Here is a 23,055-nt window from a genome sequence, read left to right as displayed (position 1 = left end):
CTCAGTGTTCCTTCAGGGAAGTAGAATAAATAATGGAAGCATTATTCTTCAGTGTAGATGAATAACAGAAGTTTACTTTCAGAATTGGTTTTTTGAAAAGACGATGATGATCTCATTGAATCTTTTAGTCCCATTTGTTGTTATTATATGAGCAAAGAAAAACATATTTCCGTAATAGTTGCACTAGTTTACATTCTACCAAGGGGACAATAGATTCTTTTTCCCTTTAATGTGATAGTATTTATTGCTGTTTGTTTTTGATGATAATCATTGTGACTGGTGAGATGGAATCTTAGTGTAGTTTTTATTTTCATTTCCTTTTATGGATATGGATGTTGAACATTTCTTCATTTATCTATTAATGACTTGTACTTCTAAGAGTTGTCTGTTCAAGTATTTCCCTATTTTTAATTGCATTAATTGTTGTTGCATTAATATTTTGCTATTTAACTTTTAATATTTTTTCCTGTTTAATTTTTTAATTTTTGGCTTTTTGTTTATTTTGATTTTTTTCCCGGTCATGGGGCTTGAACTCAGGTTGTGGGCACTGTCCTTGAGTTCTTCAGCTCAAGGCTAGCACTCTACCACTTGAGCCACAGCACCACCTCCAATTTTCTGGTGGTTTATTGGAGGAAAGAATCTCTTTGCTGCCTGGGCTGGCTTTGACACCTGATCCTCAGATCTCAGCCTACTTAGTGCTAGGATTACAAGTATGAGCAACCAGCACCCAGTTACTATTTTTGGGGGCGGTTTGTGAGGCTTGAACTCTGGGCCTAGGTGCTGTTCCTTAGTTGTTCACCTCAAGGCAAGTTTCCAGCTATTAATTCTTTATCAATTGAACAGGTGAAGAAAAACAGAACAGGTTAGTTTGATTGGAACACATTTTATGCACAAATGGAAAGCTCAAAATAGAAACACTTCCCCCCTCCTTTGTACAAATAAAAATTTTAGAAAGTGTGCACCTGTGCCGCACATCTCTGCCCTAATTAGGAGACTTGAATCTGGAGGGCCTCAGTTGTTTGCCAACAGAAAACTCTGTGGACCCTATCTCCAATTTTCCAGAAAAATGTTGCATTGGAGGCATGGCTCAAGACCTCTTGTCCTGTCAAGGAACTGGTAAGGACTTGCTCAAATATGGAGTCCCCAATAGTGACCAGCTTTATTATATTCTGTTAAAAGAATGACTTGAGATAGAAAAGAAAGTGATTTATTCTGTCTTCGGAACTAGTCCCATTCTGCTCCAAGCTTGCAACTTGGAGCAGGTGAAAACAAGTTTGAAGACACTTGACACAAGGTCTGGACACTTGAGTTGCTGTTCAGTTTTCCACTTCACTGCCTTCTATTAAAATAATTAAGTCCCAATTCAGCCAAAGATAACTTCTGAGACAATGATAAGTACTAATTGTCCAGGGAGAAGAAAAGTTGTACTACAGGGATTGAAATTCTACAGAGTTTGCTTCTCTCTGACATGGACACAACTGAGAAAATTAAAGCCTGGGAGTTTATGAAAGGCAAGAGCTTCACACATCAGTGTGGTACAAATAGGATCTGGGAGGCCTCAGCTTGGCAGAGAACTGACCAAGGCTTCCACTGCACCACAGCTACTAGGTGAGTAATCCTGATAATTCTTTGAATTATGATGTCATGCAAATTTTCATTGGGAACACTAATTTTTCTTTGACTAAAACAGGGAGTTGTTGAGATGGTCTGAGAGCCTACGGATTTCCATTCTTCTTCTTCTTTGGGGCAGGTTTCTGAGGCCAGAAATATGAAGGAGGCCACTTCCTAGAAATACGACTTTAGAATTACTGAATCAATTTTGTGCCTGTGTTCAGGATCAAGTTCTGATCATGACAGTGCTCAAAAAAATTCTAAACTGCAAATTTAGATATTTGATTTTGGCAGTCCAAAAGGGATTTGAAAATAATAAAAATAACTCACAAAGAGTTTGAAAGGGAAAACAATCATTTTGTACAGAAGAAATCAGTTTGGTAGCAACAGTGTGTGAACAATTACATGTATCATGATCATCTCTTAAACTCTAAAGTGTTCTAAGTTATGAAATACTTTCCCACATTTATATCATCATTACTGATGAATTCCTTTCAGAGAAGTGTTTGCTGGATCCAACATCTTCTCATCATACACAAATGATTTTGAATGTTGTCAAGGGAACCCTCTTCCTCTTTCTAACTGCAATTGGCATTGTAGGGAACATCATTGTTTTTGTGAATTTTATATATAGATTTTGGAGAGGAGTTCAAAAGAAGTCTACACACCTTATTCTCATCCATTTGGCTTTTGCAAACACCATAATACTTCTTTCCAAAGGATTACCAATGGCAATAGCAGCTTTTGGTTTGAGATACTTGCTGGATGATATAGGCTGTAAGGTAGTTGTTTTTCTACAGAGGGTGGCCCGGGAATTTTCCATCTGTACCACCACTCTCCTAACTGTGGTCCAGGCCATCACCATCAGTCCCAGAAGCTCTCTCTGCTGGAGATTTAAGCCAAAGACTCCAAGAAAAATTCTTCCCCTGTTTCTCTTCTTTTGGATCCTCACTTCCTTGAAACGCATCAACTTATTTCAAAACATCGCAAACGTCAGAGAAAACACATCAGAAGCTGCTAAAACTGACAATTATTGTTATTTTCAACCAGAAAGTCAGAAAGCCAAATGGGTAGTCCTTATTCTAATGGCCATGCACAGTGCCATGTTTCAGGGTGTCATGGGTGGGGCCGGTGGCTACATGCTATTTCTTCTCCACAAGCATCACCAGCGTGTTCTCTACCTTCAGACCTCACACCTCCACAAAACTCTTCCTGAAATGAGAGCTGCCCACAGTGTTCTCCTTCTGATGTTATGTTTTCTTTTCTTCTATTGGACAGACTGTGTTCTCTATCTATTTTTAAATTCTGTCTTAGAAACTAATTCTGCAATGTTAAACATTCATGGCATTTTGACCATTGGGTATGCATTTCTCAGTCCCTTTGTGCTGATTCATAGAGATGGAGGTCTGACCTGTTGCAATTTTCTTTCAGGAAGAAAGAAAATGAAAATATCAGTTGCAGTGACTTGTCAGTGATAGAAATAAGCCTTAGTCTTGTTTTGTTGTTTGTAAAACAAAGTAAATTCAAGGTAGCTTAAACATGTAAATTTTGATTCCCCAATGTCAATAATGGAGACCTGCAATATTGAACTAGCACTGACATTTTGGACTACAAGACTGACACAGAATCTCATTCCCTATTCTGATAGCCTCAAGGACTGACTCTAATACTTGTTTTGGTGAGCCTAGCTTTTTAGTAGCACAGTACCTGTATTAAGAAGCAGGAAATCAACTTGGTAAGATTTTCAACATTACTAGTATATTCTTTATGCCAGGAACTTCATTTCTAACACTTGATCATACATGTATACTTAATATTTGAGAATAGCAATCTAAAAATTGTATATCATGTGATTCATTATTTCAAAGACACTATGTAAAGGGTAGCAGTTGTAAATTTTTATTTGAAAATAGCCATAAATATTCATCCATAGAATAGGATTGATTGTATGCAGATGATAAAAGAATAAGTTCGATACCTTCTCATAAAAGCAAAGTCATTAATGGGACTAAAATTCAGGGAAACATATTTGTTTTATGTGATATGAATGAAGAATCTCTGGACAAACATAAGAGAAACTGTACATTGTGAGAGAAATTGGACACAGCTGAAATTCCACTTGACTCCTTTCTATGTTTTTCACTGTAGTTAACAATATGAAGTAATCTCTTTTTTGAATGGATAAATGAGTCATATTCGGGGGAAAAAGCATTGAGTTTTTCCTAGACACCATTCATAAGGGCCCTGGCATGTTCCATCATGCTATCATTGTCTTTATCTACAAATAGCTATAAATTAATATGACTCTACATTAATTTAAACAAGGGTTGCAATTAATTTCTTAAAACGGAACCATTCAACACAGGTATATGCATAGCATACATACTTTCATCAGTAAAATAGCTGATAAAGATATTGATATACTATACATAATATATAATTATATATTGATATTTTATATATTAATATAATATTTTATATAATATATAGTATTTTATATATTGATATAAAATATTGATGCCATTTATTATAAGCACAGAACACAAAAGCTTTGATCAATTGGGTAGAGACAGGCTTACAAATTTATGTTTTTAGAATGCATCGACCAAGCCAGGTGTTGGTGACACCTTTAAGCCTAGCTTTTCAGGTGGCTGAGATCAGAGGATCATGTTTTCATAGCCAACCTAGACAGGGAAAGCCTATGAGATTTTTCTTTCTAATTAACCAATGAAGTGCTAAAGGTGGAGATATGGCTCAAGTGTAGAATGCTACCCTTGAACAGAAAAAGTTTAGGAACAGCATCCAACAGTTTAAGTCCCACATTGGCAAAAAAAAAAATGTTCTATTAGTTATCATTATTGTCCATATGAACATACAGGATTACATTACCCTACATAACAGTAGTAAATATCTGTTCCTTTTTGAGTTAGTAGTACTATTCATACACAATTGTTAAATAGCCTAAATTACTCCAAGTAGAGAATCTTTCTTTTGCATATAGCTGCGACTTGCTTGAAGGCAAACAATAATTTATCTTTCTTTCACTGCTTTTTGGAAAAGTGTTTCCTTTGCATTCAACATAAAGAACAAAACAAAGCAAAAACATTCTGAATCAATTATTAGTATTAAATTCAAACAAAGTAAGTCACAATCTGGAAATGAACTGCTAGCATAAGAAGTTTGTTTCATGAAGAATATATTATTGAATATTAAGAACAAGAAGCCTGAGTTGGGTGCTTTACAGCTGTCAACACAGCTGTGGGGATCTCGGGTTAGGGGTTGAAATGTCAAGCTCAGCTTAGCCTGAATAGAGACACTCCATCTCAAGGAAAAGATGAAGAAGGTGGGTGTGGTATACACAAAGAAGATAAAATTCCTGCCTGATGTTATAAATTGCTCGCCTCTAATATGACTTTCCTAAAACCGTGCTATTTTCAGCTCCACTTTGATATTTCAGAACTGAGTTGACAATAGTTAAAATGCATCGAAATCATCAGCAGAAAATTAATAAAAAATTAAAATACTCCTAAATTTTTTATACATCTAAATGGTTGAAGGTAGCAATAAAACACAGACTCATTTTCTTGATACATTCATCTACTGAGGGGCATATGGGTTGGTTCCATATCTTAGGTATGGTAAAGAATGCTCCAATAAACAAGAAAATGTGATATATATACACAATGGAATTCTATGCCTCCATCAGAAAGAATGACATTGCCCCATTTGTTAGGAAATGGAAACACTTGGAAAAAATTTTATTATGTGAAGTAAGCCAGGCCCAAAGAAACATAGGTCCCATGGTTTCCCTTATTTGCAATATCTAGTATATGTATGAGTCAAGCGGAAAAGTTCAGATAATGTGATGTTAGGAAAATGAACACTTAGATGTGTATTTTAATGTTTTTTTCTTTCATGCATTTGTTTCTAACGCATATATAAGATTATCTCTTTGTTGCTTTGTATGTCCCTCCCCCACAGTAAATCCCTGCTTTCACTATATTTGATGTCAGTATAACTTGTGGAGGAGATGGGGACAAACAAGTCGTTTAAGGATACAGGTGGACCTGTTACAACAATGTACAGTAGCTTTTCCCTGAAGCTATTTTGTGAAAAAAACTCACAGCACCCAGCCTGGAGCCATTCTCAGGGTTTCTGTTTTTCAATTGATTGTGGTGGCTGCTAGAGGGAGGGGCAGCCTCTGACTCTGGTTACCCGGTGAGGAGAGCCACTCCAATGGCTGGCGCCTGACCTGGGTGACTTTTCCCTGGATGGAACTGAGTCTGTGAGGTCACTTCGCCCTTAAGTTCTTGTGACTCGTTTTATTCCAAGGCCTGAACTGGAGCTAGCCGCTCCTCCGAGCTTTGTTGGTATCCAAGATGGAGATCACCGGTGCTGGGGGGGGAGGGGTGGCCTTCCCTCCTCTGCTCCCTGAGAAGGAGTGAGCAAGTCGGGCTTCTACTCACGCCCAGTCTTGGATCCTGGGTCGTCTCTGGTCTGCAAAGTGCAGGATGAAGTTGTCCACTCCTTGTGGGTTCTTGCTGGTGTTGAGTGGAATCCGCTCGTCCACTGCGTCTGGCTCCTTCGTCCCGGACTGTGTCTCAGGTATGCCCCCGCAGCGCGGGGGGTGGAGGGTGGGGGTGGGGGGGTATGATTGGGTGGGGGGTAGGGGGGAGGCTGGGAAGGGAGGTGAAGGGTAAACAAAGGAGGAGGCTGCAATGCTTGGTAAGAAATGTACGCATTATCCTGCCCATGTAATTGTAACCACTCTGTACAGCATGTTCACAAAAAATTAAATTAAATTAAAAAAACACAGACTCATACAATTTCATACTTTACCCACATGGACAGAAGTCACATCACCTGTGTTTCCCTTCTCATACATCCACAAGTACTGTTTTCCACTATACTAGACATGAACTCTGCATTGATTTTTGCCTGTGAAATCTTATGGAAGATTGGAGGGAAAAATTGCCTGAAAGCTTCAAATGGTAAAATGAATTTTCAAGTTCAAGAGGTTCAGAAAACCCTAAGAAGGCAAACCTCAAAACATCAACACTGAAAATAAAGTATTTTTAAGAAATATATTATTTACCTGACTTATGTAACTGTAAGCCCTCTGTATAGCACCTTTATAATATGAGTTAAAACATTTTAATCCATACACATACTCATCACTTAAAACAAGGTTCTAAAAGTTAAACAACTGAAAAATGTGAAACGGTTCTAAGAGAAATAAAAGATTTAACTCAAAAGAACAAAGATCCACAGATACTTATTTTAAGAAAATATGAATCTAAGACAAAACTCTGGTAAGCAAATTTCTTTATTAAAGCCATAATCCTATGGTTCATAGAAAAATTTGAATCTCCAGAATATAGTTTCTATTCAAAGTGATATTCATCCATTTCTAAGAAATCTAAGTAGATCTCCTGTTACACAGCACACTAGTGAATGACTGCAGTTGTTTTTGTCCAGGCCTGGGTGGTACATTGGCAGCACACCTTTGGAGTGATGGAGTTATGATATGGATTCAAATCTGAAAATTGATTATTTAGTGATTCAAGCCAGATTTCTGTTTAGTTGCTCTGTGTGTTTTTCTCATTGTATAGATCAATGAGAGCTCTTTGTCCTACAGTGTACATACAGATACCATAGAACAAAATCACCTAATCACTGCCAAGATCTCTGTGATTGAAAGTATTCTGATCATGATCCTTGCCATAGCCACATCCACCATCTCTTTGGTGACCAAGTCCTACAAGTGATCCTGTTCCTTGAAAACAAGATCAACCCATGGTGTATACAGATTCCAACTCGGTAGGTAGTATGGATCAAAGAGATATTCTAGAATGCCTAAGTACTCTATCCTCATGAAGTAGTTGTCACAGAAAGGCAGGCAGTTTGGACAACCCACAGACTCTGCTATCAGTTCCTCAAGTAAGAGTATAAACCTTCTCTCTTTTCTCCTCTTCACTCCCTACATACAACTGTTTTATGAGTTAGAAAAAGCAAGTGTCAACTGAATGTTAGTCTCTTATTCCACTCACTTCACTGCACTTTTTTACTTCAGGAAGTGTTAGGCAATGGGAGGAGCTCAGGAAAGTGTTATTTAAGGTAAATCTGCATATCTGCCTGTGGTGAATATAGAATTACCTGCCTCCCTCTCCTCTGATCTTCTGTGGTGTCCAATGAGAAAGAGACCATTTCTGAAAATGGTATGAGGGATACAGAACTAAGGTGTGAATCTCATAGGGAAGCCTACACACATACTCTCAGTTCTCATGGGCAATGACCACAGAAGTTGAGCATCTAAAAAAACAATCATGCTGGGGCTGGTGGCTTACACATGTAATCCTATTCACTCAGGATGCTGAGAGCTGATGATCACAGTTCAAAGACTACCCTGGAAGCAAAGTGTAACAATTCTATATCCAAATAACCACCAGAAAACCAGACTTAGCTGTGCCTCAAAGTGGTACAGTACTAGCCTTGAGCAAAAGAAGCCAGGGACAGTGTCCAAGTCCTGAGTTCAAGCCCCAAGACCAACCAACAAAAAAAAGACAATCCTTGTTTGGCACTGAACATTTCAAGGAAAATTACCTCTAAGAAGTAGCATATAACAGAAGTCAATACTTCAGTAAGACACATGAAGGGACCGAAGCAAACAGCCAGAAGTGAAAGCAGGACACACACCATCCCAGCTCTCCATAAGTCCCCAACTGCCATGTCCTGGACAATATGTACAAGAGGAGATCTAGATTGTACCATTGGATGATCTTTTCTATCAATGAAGGTATACCCAGAAAATATTCAGAAAGTGATCTCTGTGGATTCTCAGAAGTTTCTTTAACATTACTTCCTGGCTTTGATGAAGAATGGAGGATATGGGATAAGAGTAAAATCAAGTTGAAGAAACTTGGACCATTTAGGGAACTCTTCATCATCACCATGACTCCTTATTAATGCACATTCACTATAATTCACTCCCCAAGTTTTCTGGCCTCAGCAAATTACAGAGTAGTAAGAAGACAGCAGAATTGTGCCTCAGGGATGGAGAGGTACTGCACTTTACCCTGATGAAGATAAAACTCAAGACAGTGACATCTTGACAACAATGGAGTTGTTTATGAGCACTGGGACTCATGAAGAATAAATACATCCTGACTCTTACTGCTTAATCACAATATCCACCATGACGCAGCTGTAGAGACTATGTAGGTAAGTGATCCAGCACTGTAGTTTGTGGCTGCCTTTGGTGTTACAAGGGAAGCTGTGGAGGCAGAGCTGGTCAGATGCAGGTGGTGGGACAGAAGGATCTGAGACATTTGACCATTTGTAGAATAGGAAAATATCAAACAGAACCCAGGTAGCAGAAGACCTATTAATTCCAATAACCTCTGTTTTTCTCTCTACAAGAAGTCCTTGAGCCAGGTCCAGTGACTCAGGCCTGTAATCCTAGCTCAGGAGGCTGAGATCTGAGGATCGCAGTTCAAAGCCAGCCCAAGCAGGAAAGACCTTGAGACTCTCATCTCCAATAAACCACTCAGAAAACCAGAAGTGGTGCTGTGGCTCAAGTGGTAGAGTGCTAGCTTTGAGGTTAAGAGCTGAGGGACAGCACCCAGGCCCAGAATTCAAGCCCCACAACAGATTAAAGAAAAAAAAAGAAGCCCTTGAGTTGGAAGGAGATAAGAACCTTTTAAAATATTAATGAAGTATACACATCAATGTCTCTCCTAAACAGTTTTTAGAGTAGATATAGGTGTATGGCTTTTCCAGCCCACTTGTGACATTCAAGACAACAAAATACTCTTTCTTTATTCCAAAGACTTTTATTGATATGTCAGAGAACCAACACGTATATTTTTCTAAAGTAAAATCTTAGCCATAGCAATACCAGAGATATTGCAAGTAAAAATTAACTCTGGTTTATGAGTGTCTTAAGGATAGTCCCTGTCTTTCCTGTATCTGTAGAAACCTGTGTGTTCAACTCATCTCTACCTGTGAGGAAACACTGAAACTGAAATCAAAGTGCATTGACTTATCCAGGCCACTCAGTTTTTATCATCCATAATGAAACATAAAGGAACCCAAATACCTTCACAACCTGGCTGATACATTGCTGAGCTGAGGATATTGTCAAGGTTTTGAATCATATGCCTCTGTTCATAATTTATTTGTAAGCTGTTTTTCAAGCACTTAATAGCAAGAGATTATGTTAGGGAGCATAAGTAGACTCAAAAGCGACATCTCCAACGTGTTCTTACTATGCAGTTGTGGAAGATGGCAGCTGGCAGACAACCATCCAGACAGGGAACACAGCCCAGTGGGATCAGGTAATACTAAGGGAAACAATTTCAAGTTGATTTCTGACTCATAGCCAGCATTGTGCTAAGAAGGTTACTGGTTGGGAAAAAGTTCACCATGATGACATATTCATATTCTTTTGGCACACACAAAGCCAGCCCAGGCAAAAAAAAAAACAGTCCCCCTGACACTCTTATCGCCAATTAACTACTCTAAAACCTGAATTAGTGTTGTTACTCAATTGGTAGAGTACTGAGTTTGAACACAAACAGGCTCAGGACACACCCAGGAGCAACACACGTGATTAAAAAGAAAAGAAAGGAAAAAAATCCACCATAATGATAGTATGTATTGGGTATGAGAAGTGAAATGTGTACATATTGGAAATTGACAGCATGTATTTATTGCTTTTGCTTACCTCTTGTGGAAAAAGAAAATGGTCATAGAAAATTTGGACATGAGGAATACAAAGAAGGAAAAACAGGTGGATGCACGTAGTCTGTGTCTAAATTGTAGTCATCATGAATCCCCAGGTCCCAGGAATCAAGAAAGGAAGAAAGTGCTAGACACTGGTACCTCATGCCTGTAATTCTAGCTACTTAGGAGATTTAGATCAGAGGATCACAGTTCCAGAACAGCCAAGGCACGAAAGTCCATGGGACACTTATCTCCGATAAACCACCAAAAATAAAAAAGGTGGAAGTGCGGCTGTGTTTCAATTGGTAGAGTGGTAGCCTTGATTGAGATAAAAGTTCAAAGACATCACCCAGGACCTGAGAGACAGACAGACAGAGTGAAAGAGAAAAAGAGGAAGGAAGGGAAGAAAGAAGGAAGGGAAGAAGGAAGGAAGGAACGAAGGAACGAAGGAAGGAAGGAAGGAAGGAAGGAAGGAAGGAGGAAGGAAGAAAGGAAGGAAGGAAGAAGGAAAGGAAGGAAGGAAGGAAGGGAGAGAGAGAGAGGGAGGGAGGGAAGGAAGGAAAAGAGGAAAGATGTGAGGGAAAGAAGATAAAAAGTAAACAAGAAAGAGAACAAATGAAGGAAATGAGGAAATAAGGGAGGGCGGAAATGAGCAAAGAAAGAAAATTAGGCATCTTCCAAGAAATGGCCTTGTACATTTACATACTTCACAAACCATTACTTTACTATATAAACAGGGAAAATTAATAGACCTGAAATATGTCATCTTTACTTGGTTGTGCTTCTCAAAAGGCTTTTCCTGGTCCTGTACATGAAATCAGATGATTTGGAGTAATCTCATTCAAAGGATAATCTTCTATACACTCACTGGTCCTGGAATTTTAGGAAACTTCCTTGTACTAGTGAAACATGGATATACTGTCGTTATGGGTCCTGAAAAAAAGAAACCCATATATCTTATCCACATTCACCTGGTGTTTTTCAAATATAATTATTATTTGTAGCATAAGGGCCAGAGGTATATTAACCACAGATCTTTGTTTCATAAACTTCCTAGGTGATGTTGGTTGCAAAACTGTGATTTATATGGAAAAATTAGCTCGAGGCCTTTCCATCTGCACCACCTGTCTCCTCACCATGGTCTAGGTCATTACCATCAGCTCCACAACCACCCAGTGGAGAAAGCTCAAACCAAAGACTTCATGGCAAGTTCTTCCCTATCTCCTCTTCTTTTGGGTCTTGAATGCTCTGATAAGCTCCTATTTCTGATAAGGTTCCTCTACATGACATCACTTAATAGCAGGAACAGCTCCAGTATTGAAATACATGTTGGGTATTGTCATATGCATCAATCTAAACACGTGGTTAGGTGGCTTCTCCTCTCCCTTATGGCTCTTCGGGATGTGATCTTTCAGAGTCTCATGGGCTGGAGCAGTGGGTACATGGCTTTCCATCTGTATAAACAGCACAAGTGAGTCCTCTACTTTCATAACTCCAGGTTCACACACAATTCCAGCCCAGAAATCAGAGCCACTCATAGTACTCTCATTCTCTTGACCTGTTTTCTTTTTTTTTTAATTGGGCAGATTTCATTTCCACAATTTATATAGGTTCTATCATGACACATGACTGCACAGCACTAAATATCAAGGTGTTTCTAGGTCTTAGGTATGCTGGTCTCAACTCCTTCATTTTGATCATCAGGGATTGACAGGCTGCTAAATACTGGAATGTTCACTGACAAATACAAAAATTACTTTCTGTATTGATTTCTCAATGAGCTAGAGGTGTAACACATTACAAATTTCTTTATGCTACTGTTCTATGAAATCATGAAAATGAGGCTTTATTTTCATGAATTTCTTTTAAGTTTAAGAAGTCTAGTTCTTGAAAAATCTAAGGTTGATTCAGAGGTTCTAAAATCTTGGCCAGACAGATCCTTATTTTCTTCTTATTCCCATCCTGTAGTTTCTTGCCTGGGAAGAAAATACTTCTGCTCCTTCAAATACATAGTGTATTTTCTCAATTCCTTGTATTAATGTTAGACCAAATAAACTTTAGTGTTCATAATATTAAGGTAGTTATTTGATACCTTGTAAGTATGTACCAGCAGCTCTCTAAGGAACAAAAGAAAAATGAAGAATCAAGATGAGTCACTTAGATTTGTACAGAAAATCAGATGTTTGGTTTCAAAACCGTTAAAAAAATTGATCATAAAAAACACTGTATGCCAATTAGAAACATATCCAAGACCATAATTGTCAGAAATACCTACAAATACACATAGGGAGAAACTGTTCTTTTACAAAGGATGCTATCCTGGCTTTGAAAACAATGCTCCAGTTGGTGCTCCAATGTATAGCTGGGGCATCTCTGGCACTGATATCTCTACTGTAAATTTCACAGGCCAAGAGACTGCACCTTTGGAGAACACAGCTTTCACTTCAAGTCACTCATGATATGGCCTGCACAGGAAAAACTCCAAGTCTTTGCTCCAGTCACAATACTGAGTATTCACCCTCTCATAGATGCAAATGTTGGCTGGATTCATGGCACATAAGGACCAACACTCTCGAAGGCAGGAGTGTGTTGTGATTGCTGAAATAAAGGTGGACATTTCTCTGATTTTCCAAGGAGACCAGAGAAAGTGGAAGTTCAGGAAACTCCCACTGCCTCAGGCATCCACAGAAGGAATCTCAGCTCATCCGTGCTCTGGGAAGACCACTGCATCTCAGGTTATTCTAGAAGGTGCACAAAACCTTTTCAGCTGTTTTATTAAAGCCTTCTGCTGGCTTCAGATCTCACTTAACCAAGATTTTTGAAGCAGAAAAAAGGACTTCTATAAGCAAAGAGGGAGTGGTCCTACTCTGTATTTTCTGAGACCTGGTGGTGTAGAAAGCAGTTGATAGAATGGAAGCCAGAACTCTATTTGTTCCATAAGTCGTCTCCTGAGCTCTGACTTTGGAAACGTTCTAGAGGAAGCAAGAGCAATAGACCCAGCACTGGTCTCTGGAAATCTAAATGTCTCTGTTAGAAAATTTGTGGGTAGGCAATATGTGTGAAAATAAGAGAGTAAGCAAAATTAGCTCACCTCTCTATCCAGCATGTTTATGTTCCTTGATTTTTGTTCATCTTCCAATTACAAAAATTAACAGCAGATCTGGGCAATGATGTCTCATGCCTACATCTCTAACACTTTACACTGCGAAGATTTTAAGATTGAAATCAACCCTAGGGAAAAATTTATGTCAGACTATTTCTAACTTAACCAGCAAAAATGCTGGACTGGAAGCCTGACTCAAGTGGTAAAGTGCCAGCTCTCAGAAAAAAAAAGTCACTGGGAAAGAGTTACAACCCTCAGTTCAAACCTGATACAAGCAATCAATCAACCAATAAATTAACGTCTTTAAAATTAACCTTAACTTTAGGTATATCCAATTAAATGTTGTTTGAATACATAAATGTACTATAAAATAATACCATCATTTTTCTGATATAATAGAGATCTCAAAAGGTTTCATTCATGCACATGTATTTATAAAACACACATTTATAAAACTTATATAGCACTATATAATAATAAATTTCCAAAATAGGAAAATAAACTATGACACTGGAAATTTGGGATTGTTCCTATTACACTGTGGGAAAAGTAAACAAATTTGTAACAAAGTTGTCAGTTACTTTTAAACATTTCCTATGCTTTCTTGCGGGGAGTGGGGGGCGGGAGAGAAACCGGGAATAAGAGACATCAAGGAAGAAACAGAAAAACTACATAATACACTGTATATAAATATACAAAAGCAGCTGGGTGCTGGTCGCTCACACTTGTAATCCTTGCTACTCAGAAGGCTGAGATCTGAAGCTGGTGCTTTGAAGCCAATCAAAAACAGAAAAGTTGCCATGAGAGTCTTCTCTCTAACTAGCCAATCAAAAACTGGAAGTACTGCCCTGGCTCAAAGTGGTAAAGAGTTAGAATTAAGCATAGAGAGCTCAGAGACAGTGCCCAGGCCCAACACCACACCACTGACATACATACATACATACATACATAAATGCACAATTTGTATTGGTCAACTCTACCACATTTTTCAGAGTCTACTTTCATAAAATTAATTTATGAAAATCAGTGCTGTATTGTCCAAAAGTAGGAATGTTTTAAATTTTTTGTTATTTTCCAGCTTATGTACAGAAGTGTTACATTTACATACATCAGGTAATAAATACATTTCCTTTCATGCAGTATCATCTGTTTCCTCATTCTCTCCTATTCCTTCACCCCCATCTCCACAATGAGTTGCAATCTTCACTTTCATGAATGTCCAGTGCACTTCACTGCTGCACTTTTTCACCCTTTTTCCTCAGATTCTGTGCCCTTCCCCCACCATCCTACATATATGCACGTGAATACACTTTACATAAAGTAAAGAATACAGAATTATCAGCACAAGAAAAAACATATTAAGAAAAATGTCCTTTGCTCCCATGCCTTTGGATCTTTGGTGTTCCTTTCACTATGTATATTATTTTATCTATATATGAACAGGCACTTGGGTCTGACACCTTTGTGATTCTCTCCTAAGACTACCCTCTTTTGGTCTCACTTTATGCAAGAAATTTGTCATATCTCAGTGGATTTTAGATCACTTTTGCTAACCAGGGAAAACATGTGTCATTTGTCTCTCTGATCTGGGCTTACCACATTTAACATGATTGGTTCGAGCTCCATCCATTTCTCTGAAGATTATTTTCTTCTTCTGATGGTTGTGTAAAATTCTATTGTATATAGGCACCAAGTGTTTGGATCTACTCATCTATTGTGGGGCATCTGGTATACCATAATTTTTTAATTTGTCAATATATACAATGACCAGTAAAGACTTTGAAACCTGCACCAAATAATTCCTCCCAAACAAGAATATTTAAGTGTATAACATGGCACATGGATGTATAGATAAATAGAACTTGTTATGACTACTCTACTTCATTACCAAGTATTAGCACAATAATGAAAAATGTGATGATTCAACTTGAAAAAGGAGTTATTTATTTTCATTGTTGTTACTAGGACACATAAATGTCTCATGAATATAGTCAAGACAAAGAAACCATCTTGCAGTTAATACAGTAAAACTGGGTGCACTATCATTGCATTTAAAAGCTAACATTTCACCCAATATTTTGAAATACTACTGAAGTTTCTGTATCCTTCCTTCCTTTCTTGCCTTCTTGCTTTCTTTCTTTCATGGGCTTGAATTGTGGGCCCAGGCACTTTCCTCAGCTCAAGGTAACCACTCTACCACTTGAGCCACAGCACCTCTTCCAGTTTCCTGGTGGTCAATTGGAAATCAGAGTCTCATGACCTTCATGACTTTTCCTGCCCCAGCTGGCTTTGAACCATGATGCTCAGATCTCAGCCTCCTGAGTAGCTAGGATTACAGGTGTGAGCCACCTGCGCCCTGTGTGCATTTCTTAAAATCATACGTTTGTTTACTTTCTGCACATTTCTTGTTCAATGTCCACATATTGAAGCATCTTGATTTCTCCATTACTTTAAACACAAGAAAGTTTCCTCATAATATGTTACTCTTCTGAGTTTCTTATTTCAGAGAGGATATGGACTTGGAATCTCAATAGTGTCTTAACTAAGAGGATCCTCACAAATTGGGTTGGAAAGTTGTGAGAGATGTGGGGATTCCCACTTTGTATGTTAGTGACCAAAAACCTGGAGAAGACACTCTTTAGGAGTAGTATGGGGCAGAATGATTTTAGCTTTAATGACTAATAAAATAGTTGAGACTATTGAAAAAAATCATTGTTTGTATGGTCATTTTTTTTTTCCCCTGCTTCCTGGTGCCCCCTGAGGGAAGCAACTTTCTGGGTTAAAGGTATTGTCGTGTTGAGAAGGAACTACCTGGACTAATAGCTTCTAATAGCAATGAGCCTGGTCAATGTTCTTGTGTGCTCACTATAGTGCAAGGATACACTCTGGAATCCGCATTTAGGTGACAGAGGCTCTCACATTGGGGCTAGTGCAGTCAAACTCAGAATATCTTCTCTGGACCCCTAATTCACAACGAATGTAATAGTATGGAAAGGGAGACCACATGTCTGTTCACAAATCTGTCTGTTCAGTAGTACTGGCAGTACCGAATTTCTACCCAGTGATACTGATTCTTCTACACTGCAGGATGAAACATCATAGAGTCTATTCCTTGTTCCTGGGGTACTTTGTTCCCCACTTAAGATCCAAGGATGCTTCCACATATATCTATCTGTATCATAAGATGGCTTTCTAAGGGTAAGGTTGACTTGTTTTCATATGGATTTCCAAAGGATCCAGCACTTAAAACTTAAAGACTCAGGACTCAGGAAAGAACGGACATAGATTTTTTAGCTCTATTTTGATGTATCATAAGAATGAATAAAATGTGCATGAGTGGTGCATAATTTTGAGGAGTTTAATCATAAATGCCTGTGAACAGACTAATTTGAATCACAAAGAACAAGGTTGCTAGAGGTGGTGAAGATATAGGTAATTCTGGCCGAGGAAACGGGCTGAACCAAATTGGGAAAACCTAAAGAATGCTGAGGGATGTTGGAGATTTCAAGCTTTAATTTAAATTCATTACACTATCTGATTTAAACATTGTTTCTTTTAAAAGGTAAGAAAAAGAAATCACAATCTGGGAATTGGGGCCTCAGGTCTATAATCCTAACTACTCAGGAGGCTGAGATCTGAAGATCCCTGGTTCCAAGACAGCTGAGACAGAAAAAATTTCTGAGACTCTTATTTACATTTAAACACTCAAAAAATGCAAGTAGATCCATGGCTCAAAGCAATTGAGAGCAAAAGAACTCAGAACAGTGCCCAGGCCATGAGTTTAAGCCCCACAACAGCCAAAAGAAAAAACAAAAAAGGAAAAAGAAAACCGCATATATATATATATATATATGTATATTTCTTCAAAGAGAAAAGTACCAAATACATCACAAAACTGAGACTATTACAGATGCATAAATAATAGTGTATCATCTCAGTGACCAGAATCAGTAACCGTGAGGTTGTCTCTCACTACTGGAAAAAATAATGATATATTCTCACCTGGAATCCCACCTTTATGTCCACATTTATTTACAATACTTTGTACCAGAAAGTAAAAAGGTCCTTCCTGGCAAGAGACTAAATAATAGATAGGACCAATTGTTGATATTGATAAATTATGGAAGTGTGATTTAACATTCTGTGTTGCAGTTGATTTTTTGGAAAGGGGGCAGAAATGAACACACTTAATTTGCTGAGTCCCATTTACTGTTGAACAAATAAAGAATCAAAATCCACATATGGCTAAGACTTTGAAGTGCCTATGTGCATGTAAACATAGAAGAAAGTGATTCTTATCCTACCGAGAAAAATGATTGGCACTCACTCAGAAAACAGAGTCCCAAGTACTAACCATTCTGTAATAATTTCATATACTCACAGAGAACTGGAGAAAGAAATAAAAGTGGCCTAATCTCTGTCTCAATAACTAGTTCTCACAGGTTGGAACTTAAGGAGGAATAAGACAAATCTGGAGAAGTGAGAAACTCTAATTACGGAAACCTAGTCTGTAGTTCAATTTCCCCTTTTTATAAAATACAATTTTATAGTTGCTATTAAGGTGTTGTACAGAAGGGTTACCATTTCATAAGTCAGGTAACGAGTACATTTCTTTCTTGGACAATGTCACCCCTTCCTTCACTTTTCCCTCCTGTACCTGCTCTCAAGTTATACTTTCTCACTTTTGTATCTAGAATAAATAAATGACAATTAAGCTGCTACAACTTCTGAGGTAATCAATGTAGTAATTGTGGAGGGAGAACAAAAGTTGTACTTCAGGGACTGAAACTCTACAGAGTTTCCTCCTCCCTGTCAGGGAGACAAGTGTGAAAACTGAAGTGTCAGTGCTAGTTTCTGAGAGCTCTAGAGACACTGAGGGTACAAATATGACTTGGGAAGCCTCCCTTGGCCAGAAGGACTAAGCTGGAATTTGTCTTCAGTGCAGCTAACATGGTGAGTAGATTTAACAACTTCTTATTTTACTACAAAATATGTGCTTAGAAACTTCAATATTAACCTCTTTGCTTGAATCAGGGAGTTAATTACAAGGCCTGAGGTAACTCACATGAATTTTATTCTAGTAGTATTTAGCAATAGGCAACCATCTTACTTTTACTTGAGAAAATGTCCAGGTGTGGGCATTAATTTGCCCCAACTACTGGATGCTCATTCTAGCCAGGGCTTAATCCACTTAGCTTATTGTAAAGGCTGTCTTTTTTTAAATTGTATTTGCCAAGACAATGTAGGCAAGTGCTCACTATTCCTTATTCAGGTATTCCTCACTTTGAGATCCTCTCCCCAAAAATCACTCAAAAATTAGTGATTATAATTTTTAAATTCTTAAATTTTAAGATTTGATGGTAATTGTTACTCTTTGCCTTTGATTCTTGTGGCATGTTTCATTATATGCTTCATCTTTACGATGGGTTATTCCCATGAGGCACTTTTATAGGCAAAATTGCTCCAAATGTTACAGAAAGGATTGAAAGGCAATAACTACAATCATAAAGCTAGCTGAATATAAACATTTATGAAGACCATGCTGTGAGAGACCTTCAGGACAAATTAAGTTAAAGCAATCCTGTAGTATTTAAAAGGAAAGGAAAAGGAAAGGCTGACAGAAACACATTCCAAAACATGCAAAGGATCCATGGATTAATGCAAATAACTTCATTTATTTTATTTAAAAAAACTGTTAGTTGTTTTACATAATCTCTATGTAGCAAATGAAATTAGAGCTCTTAGATGTAAAAGATTAAATCTTATCCAGGCTTGAAGAGGAAAAGTGAACTTGGTCTGATGGGGAACTTGCAACTTTATAGCAAAGTGACACAGCTAAAGTAGCTTGCAAAGTCAGTTGAGATCATTCTTTCTTCCCAGGTCACACAGCAACTGTAAAATGCCACCGTTTGAATGCCACCCTATTTGAGTATGACCATTTCAAACCAATAATGCCCCCAATGGACTTATCTACATACAGTCAAATTTAGGTATTGCTAAAAAAAAAAAAAAAACAGCTCTCAGCATAAAAGAGTACACAATTCCTAGGTAATCCACTTCCCCTGAACTACCTTGATAAATAACAAATGCAGAAATGATTCAGGTTTCTCTCAGTGGTTCTGATGGGCACAAAATGAGAATTTAAACCTCTCCTAATGACCCTGAGGCACTAATCCAGAGTTCTTCTAGGGCACCCCTCCTACCTGGTACAGAGGGGTTCTAACATTCTGACATTTGATGACTAGAACTCGATTGGCTGATTCAGTTTTAAGTGCTGTATCATAGCTGAAAAGGTAACAACACAGTTTAACCTAATATTGAGGACCCAAAATCCACTGAATATTTGTCAGCAGTAAAAACCATAAAATCATTTGAGGAAACACAAAAACTGTTAAGGTATAAGCATCAAAGTAAAACTTTGGATGGGAAGGGGAAACAACGGAGGAGGCAACAATGCTTGGTAAGAAAGGTACTCATTATCTTGCCTATGTAATTGCAACCCCTCTGTACAGAATTTTCACAATAATAAATTTAAAATAATAAATAAAAACAAAGTTAAACTTTGAAGCAAAATTTAGGTAAGCCAGGCATATTTAACAAAACAAGAGCTACAATGGAAGTTATTGAAAGGCATTGAAATGTTGAAACAATAGAATTTCAGAACTTTGGGGGTGTATCATGAAGCCAGGTGTCTAGAAATGTTTGAGGAGAATTCACTAGGTAGAAATTTTTTTTAAAAAAAAACAAACAGTTAATGTCTAGTTAAAGGACTTGGAAGTTCCATCTGTCACTCTGATTTGGATATCTTAAATGTGCAGGCTTTAATGAAGTAGATAGGTTTTTGCTATTATAAACTCAATCATACATAGAAAAGTTTAGATTGGTAAACATATTTTTCAATAAGGCATGTCAGATTATAGTGAAATATTTCTACACACTGTCATGTAGAACAAAATAGAGTCCTTTAGACAAAAGATAAACCACTTCATAGAACTTGACTGTGTTTTACACTGCAAAATATGTGATTTTTTTTGCAGATGCCTATTGTCATTACTAACAGTTTCTTAAATGTGATGTTGGCTGGATCCAAGATTCTCTGCCTATAAAGTACGCTATGTCTTTGAGTTTTTTCAAGGCAACCATCTTCCTTTCTACATCTGGGCTTGGCATTGTAGGGAACAACTTTATTCTTTTGAATTATATGCACATGTTTAGCGGTTCCAAGAAGAAATCTGTACACATTGTATTCATCCACTTGGCTTTTACAAACATCATAATGCTTCTTTCGAAAGTGATACCAACAACAGTAGCAGCCTTTGGCATGGAGAACTTCTTAGAGGATATAGGTTGTGTGATGTCTGCTTACCTAGAGAGAGTGACTCGAGGACTTTCCATCTGCACCAGCAGTCTCCTCACCCTGGTCCAGGCCATCACCATCAGCCCCAGAGACTCTGTGTGGAGGCAGCTGAAGCTTCAGTCTACGTGGCACATCCTTCTCCTATTGCTGTTCTTTTGGGTTCTCAATTCCTTGATATGCTTGGACTTACTATTCCACATAAAAAATATCAGCAGTATGAACATATCACAACCTAGTGTAAGTGATACCTATTGCTATTTTGTACCAGACAACTCGATAATGAAATGGATTTTTCTTACCTTCCTGGTCTTGAGGGATGCTGTGTTTCAGGGTATCATGAGTGTGGCCAGTGGTTACATGGTATTTCTTCTCCACAAGCACCACCAGCGTGTTCTCTACCTGCAGAATTCCAACTTTCTCTACAAAACTTCTCCTGAGATGAAAGCTGCTTACAGTGTTCTCCTTCTCATGCTTTGTTTTCTTTTCTTTTATTGGACAGAATGTGCTTTTTCTGTACTTTTAATTTCCTTCTTAGAGAATAATTCCATGATGCAAAACATTCAAGAATTTCTGAAAGTTGGTTATGCCATTCTCAGTCCCTTTATACTGATTTCCAGAGATGGAAATCTGGCTCAATGTTAGCATAGGATACCCATTTATGAAAGGTCCATATCATTGATTTTATTGCTTACATAGATTTCATGTTTTCTGTTTTTTTCTGTTTGGATTGTGGGACGGAAATAGAATCTCACCTCTTTTGAAAGAAATTAGGTTAGTGGGGTCATAATCAGGAGAATTTCATCACAGGTTTCCAGATTTTTTGTGAATTCAATGCATGTTAAACAAATAAATGAAAATGCAACAAATAGAAATTTGTCTATAGATATCACTGATTAGTGCTCTTACACTGCTCAATGAACAGTTTGTCTTTAGTAATCGACAAAACAGCTGGGAATGATTATTGTGGTGAAACACTTTGTGTTTTCAAAAATAATTTTATTGTTACTATTAAAGTGTTTAAAGAGGAGTTCACATTTCATAAATGAGGTAATGAGTACATTTCTTTTTTTTTTGAACAACGTCACCCCTTCCTTTACTTTCTACCAGTTTGTCCCTCTCATACCTTCACACAGCTTTTTTTGTTGTTGTTCTTTTTTGGAATGAAAAAAACTTTTATGGAATGCATAGTTATGATTATAATATATCATGTCAACCATTTTGTGGGGTAGGGGTGCCATTCCTAGGGCTTGAGCTCAAGTGCTTGGGTGCTGTCCTACGCTTTTGTGCTCATGTCTAGTGCTGTACCACTTGAGCCCTAGCTCCACTTTCATCTTTTTGATGTTTAGTTGGAGATAAGAGTCTGACAGACATTCATGCCCAGGTTGGCTTTAAACTACCACCTGAGAACTCAAACTACTGATTACCTAATATAACAGGTGTGAGCCCTCAAAAATCACTCATGTTTAAGAATACATAACGTTTCATTCATTTCACATATCCATAATAGAAAATATTGGCACTGATGGACACAGACTTAGACTCCAGTATTAAATAGTAAAAATACTTTTTATTACTACTTTAATACTTATTTTGCTAAATTTTCCAAAATTTTTATACTTGTAGTCTTTTGTTTGGGAAAATGTCGGGATTGAGGCCAGCTGCTGACATGTATCTTCCTCACACACCAGCACTCAAATGCCCAACACTCTTCACTCCATTGTTAAGAATGCCTCATCTACATGTTTTTTTCTGGCTCTGTATCTATTTGTGTGTTTGGCTTGCATTATACCCACACAAAATTGGTGTTAGTAACATTATCATGTCATACTCTGTGATGTTTGAGGGTTTATGGTGTGATTGGAGATGTGCAGTATGGTGTTTATCTTAGTTTCAGAGTTTTCTTGTGACAGGCTGTTCTTCATCTATGCTACAGAAAATAAGGCCAAATAAGAGGTCCCCAACTAGGTCCCCATTATCATTCTAAAAGGAAGGAATATGAATCCCTGAAGAGAAATAAAATTGACAGGAAACACTGAATCATGAAGAGGAGATGGTTAGCACTAAAGAAAGTCTCTAAATGGATAAGGTGCTTTTTTGTGACGGTAACAAAAATTACTGAAAAAGAGTATGACACTTAGCTTCCTTAATTGAGCATTATTACATTTCCTTCCAGATATTAGAGTTGAGATTAGGAAGCCAGGGGCTGGTGGCTCACACCTGTAATGCTAGCTCCTCAGGAGGCTGAGATCTGAGGATCACA

The 23,055-nt window shown here is 37.8% G+C and overlaps 2 protein-coding genes and 1 pseudogene across 2 annotated transcripts; all 3 read left to right on the top strand.

Annotated features, from left to right (window-relative positions):
• The first annotated feature begins 2,150 nt into the window (after positions 1 to 2,150).
• On the top strand, positions 2,151 to 3,086 carry LOC122111244 (vomeronasal type-1 receptor 4-like). The gene has a single exon (XM_042683966.1). The coding sequence runs from the start codon at positions 2,151 to 2,153 to the stop codon at positions 3,084 to 3,086; it is 936 nt and encodes a 311-aa protein (XP_042539900.1).
• An 8,070-nt stretch (positions 3,087 to 11,156) lies between these two features.
• On the top strand, positions 11,157 to 12,046 carry LOC122111522 (annotated as a pseudogene).
• Positions 12,047 to 18,332: 6,286 nt separating this feature from the next.
• Positions 18,333 to 21,667, top strand: LOC122111521 (vomeronasal type-1 receptor 4-like). The gene is made up of 2 exons (XM_042684387.1): positions 18,333 to 18,391; positions 20,476 to 21,667. The coding sequence occupies exon 2, from the start codon at positions 20,553 to 20,555 to the stop codon at positions 21,435 to 21,437; it is 885 nt and encodes a 294-aa protein (XP_042540321.1). The 5' UTR covers positions 18,333 to 18,391; positions 20,476 to 20,552; the 3' UTR covers positions 21,438 to 21,667.
• The last annotated feature ends 1,388 nt before the right edge of the window (positions 21,668 to 23,055 follow it).

This window comes from Dipodomys spectabilis, unplaced genomic scaffold (assembly GCF_019054845.1).
Source record: "Dipodomys spectabilis isolate Male_0828 unplaced genomic scaffold, ASM1905484v1 ptg000085l, whole genome shotgun sequence".
Taxonomy (NCBI): Eukaryota; Metazoa; Chordata; class Mammalia; order Rodentia; family Heteromyidae; genus Dipodomys; species Dipodomys spectabilis.
This window is presented reverse-complemented; position numbering and strand designations above follow the sequence as displayed.

Coding starts and splice junctions, on each gene's coding strand:
- LOC122111244 (XM_042683966.1), top strand. CDS start 2,151: ATGATTTTGAATGTTGTCAAGGGAACCCTCTTCCTCTTTCTAACTGCA.
- LOC122111521 (XM_042684387.1), top strand. CDS start 20,553: ATGTCTTTGAGTTTTTTCAAGGCAACCATCTTCCTTTCTACATCTGGG.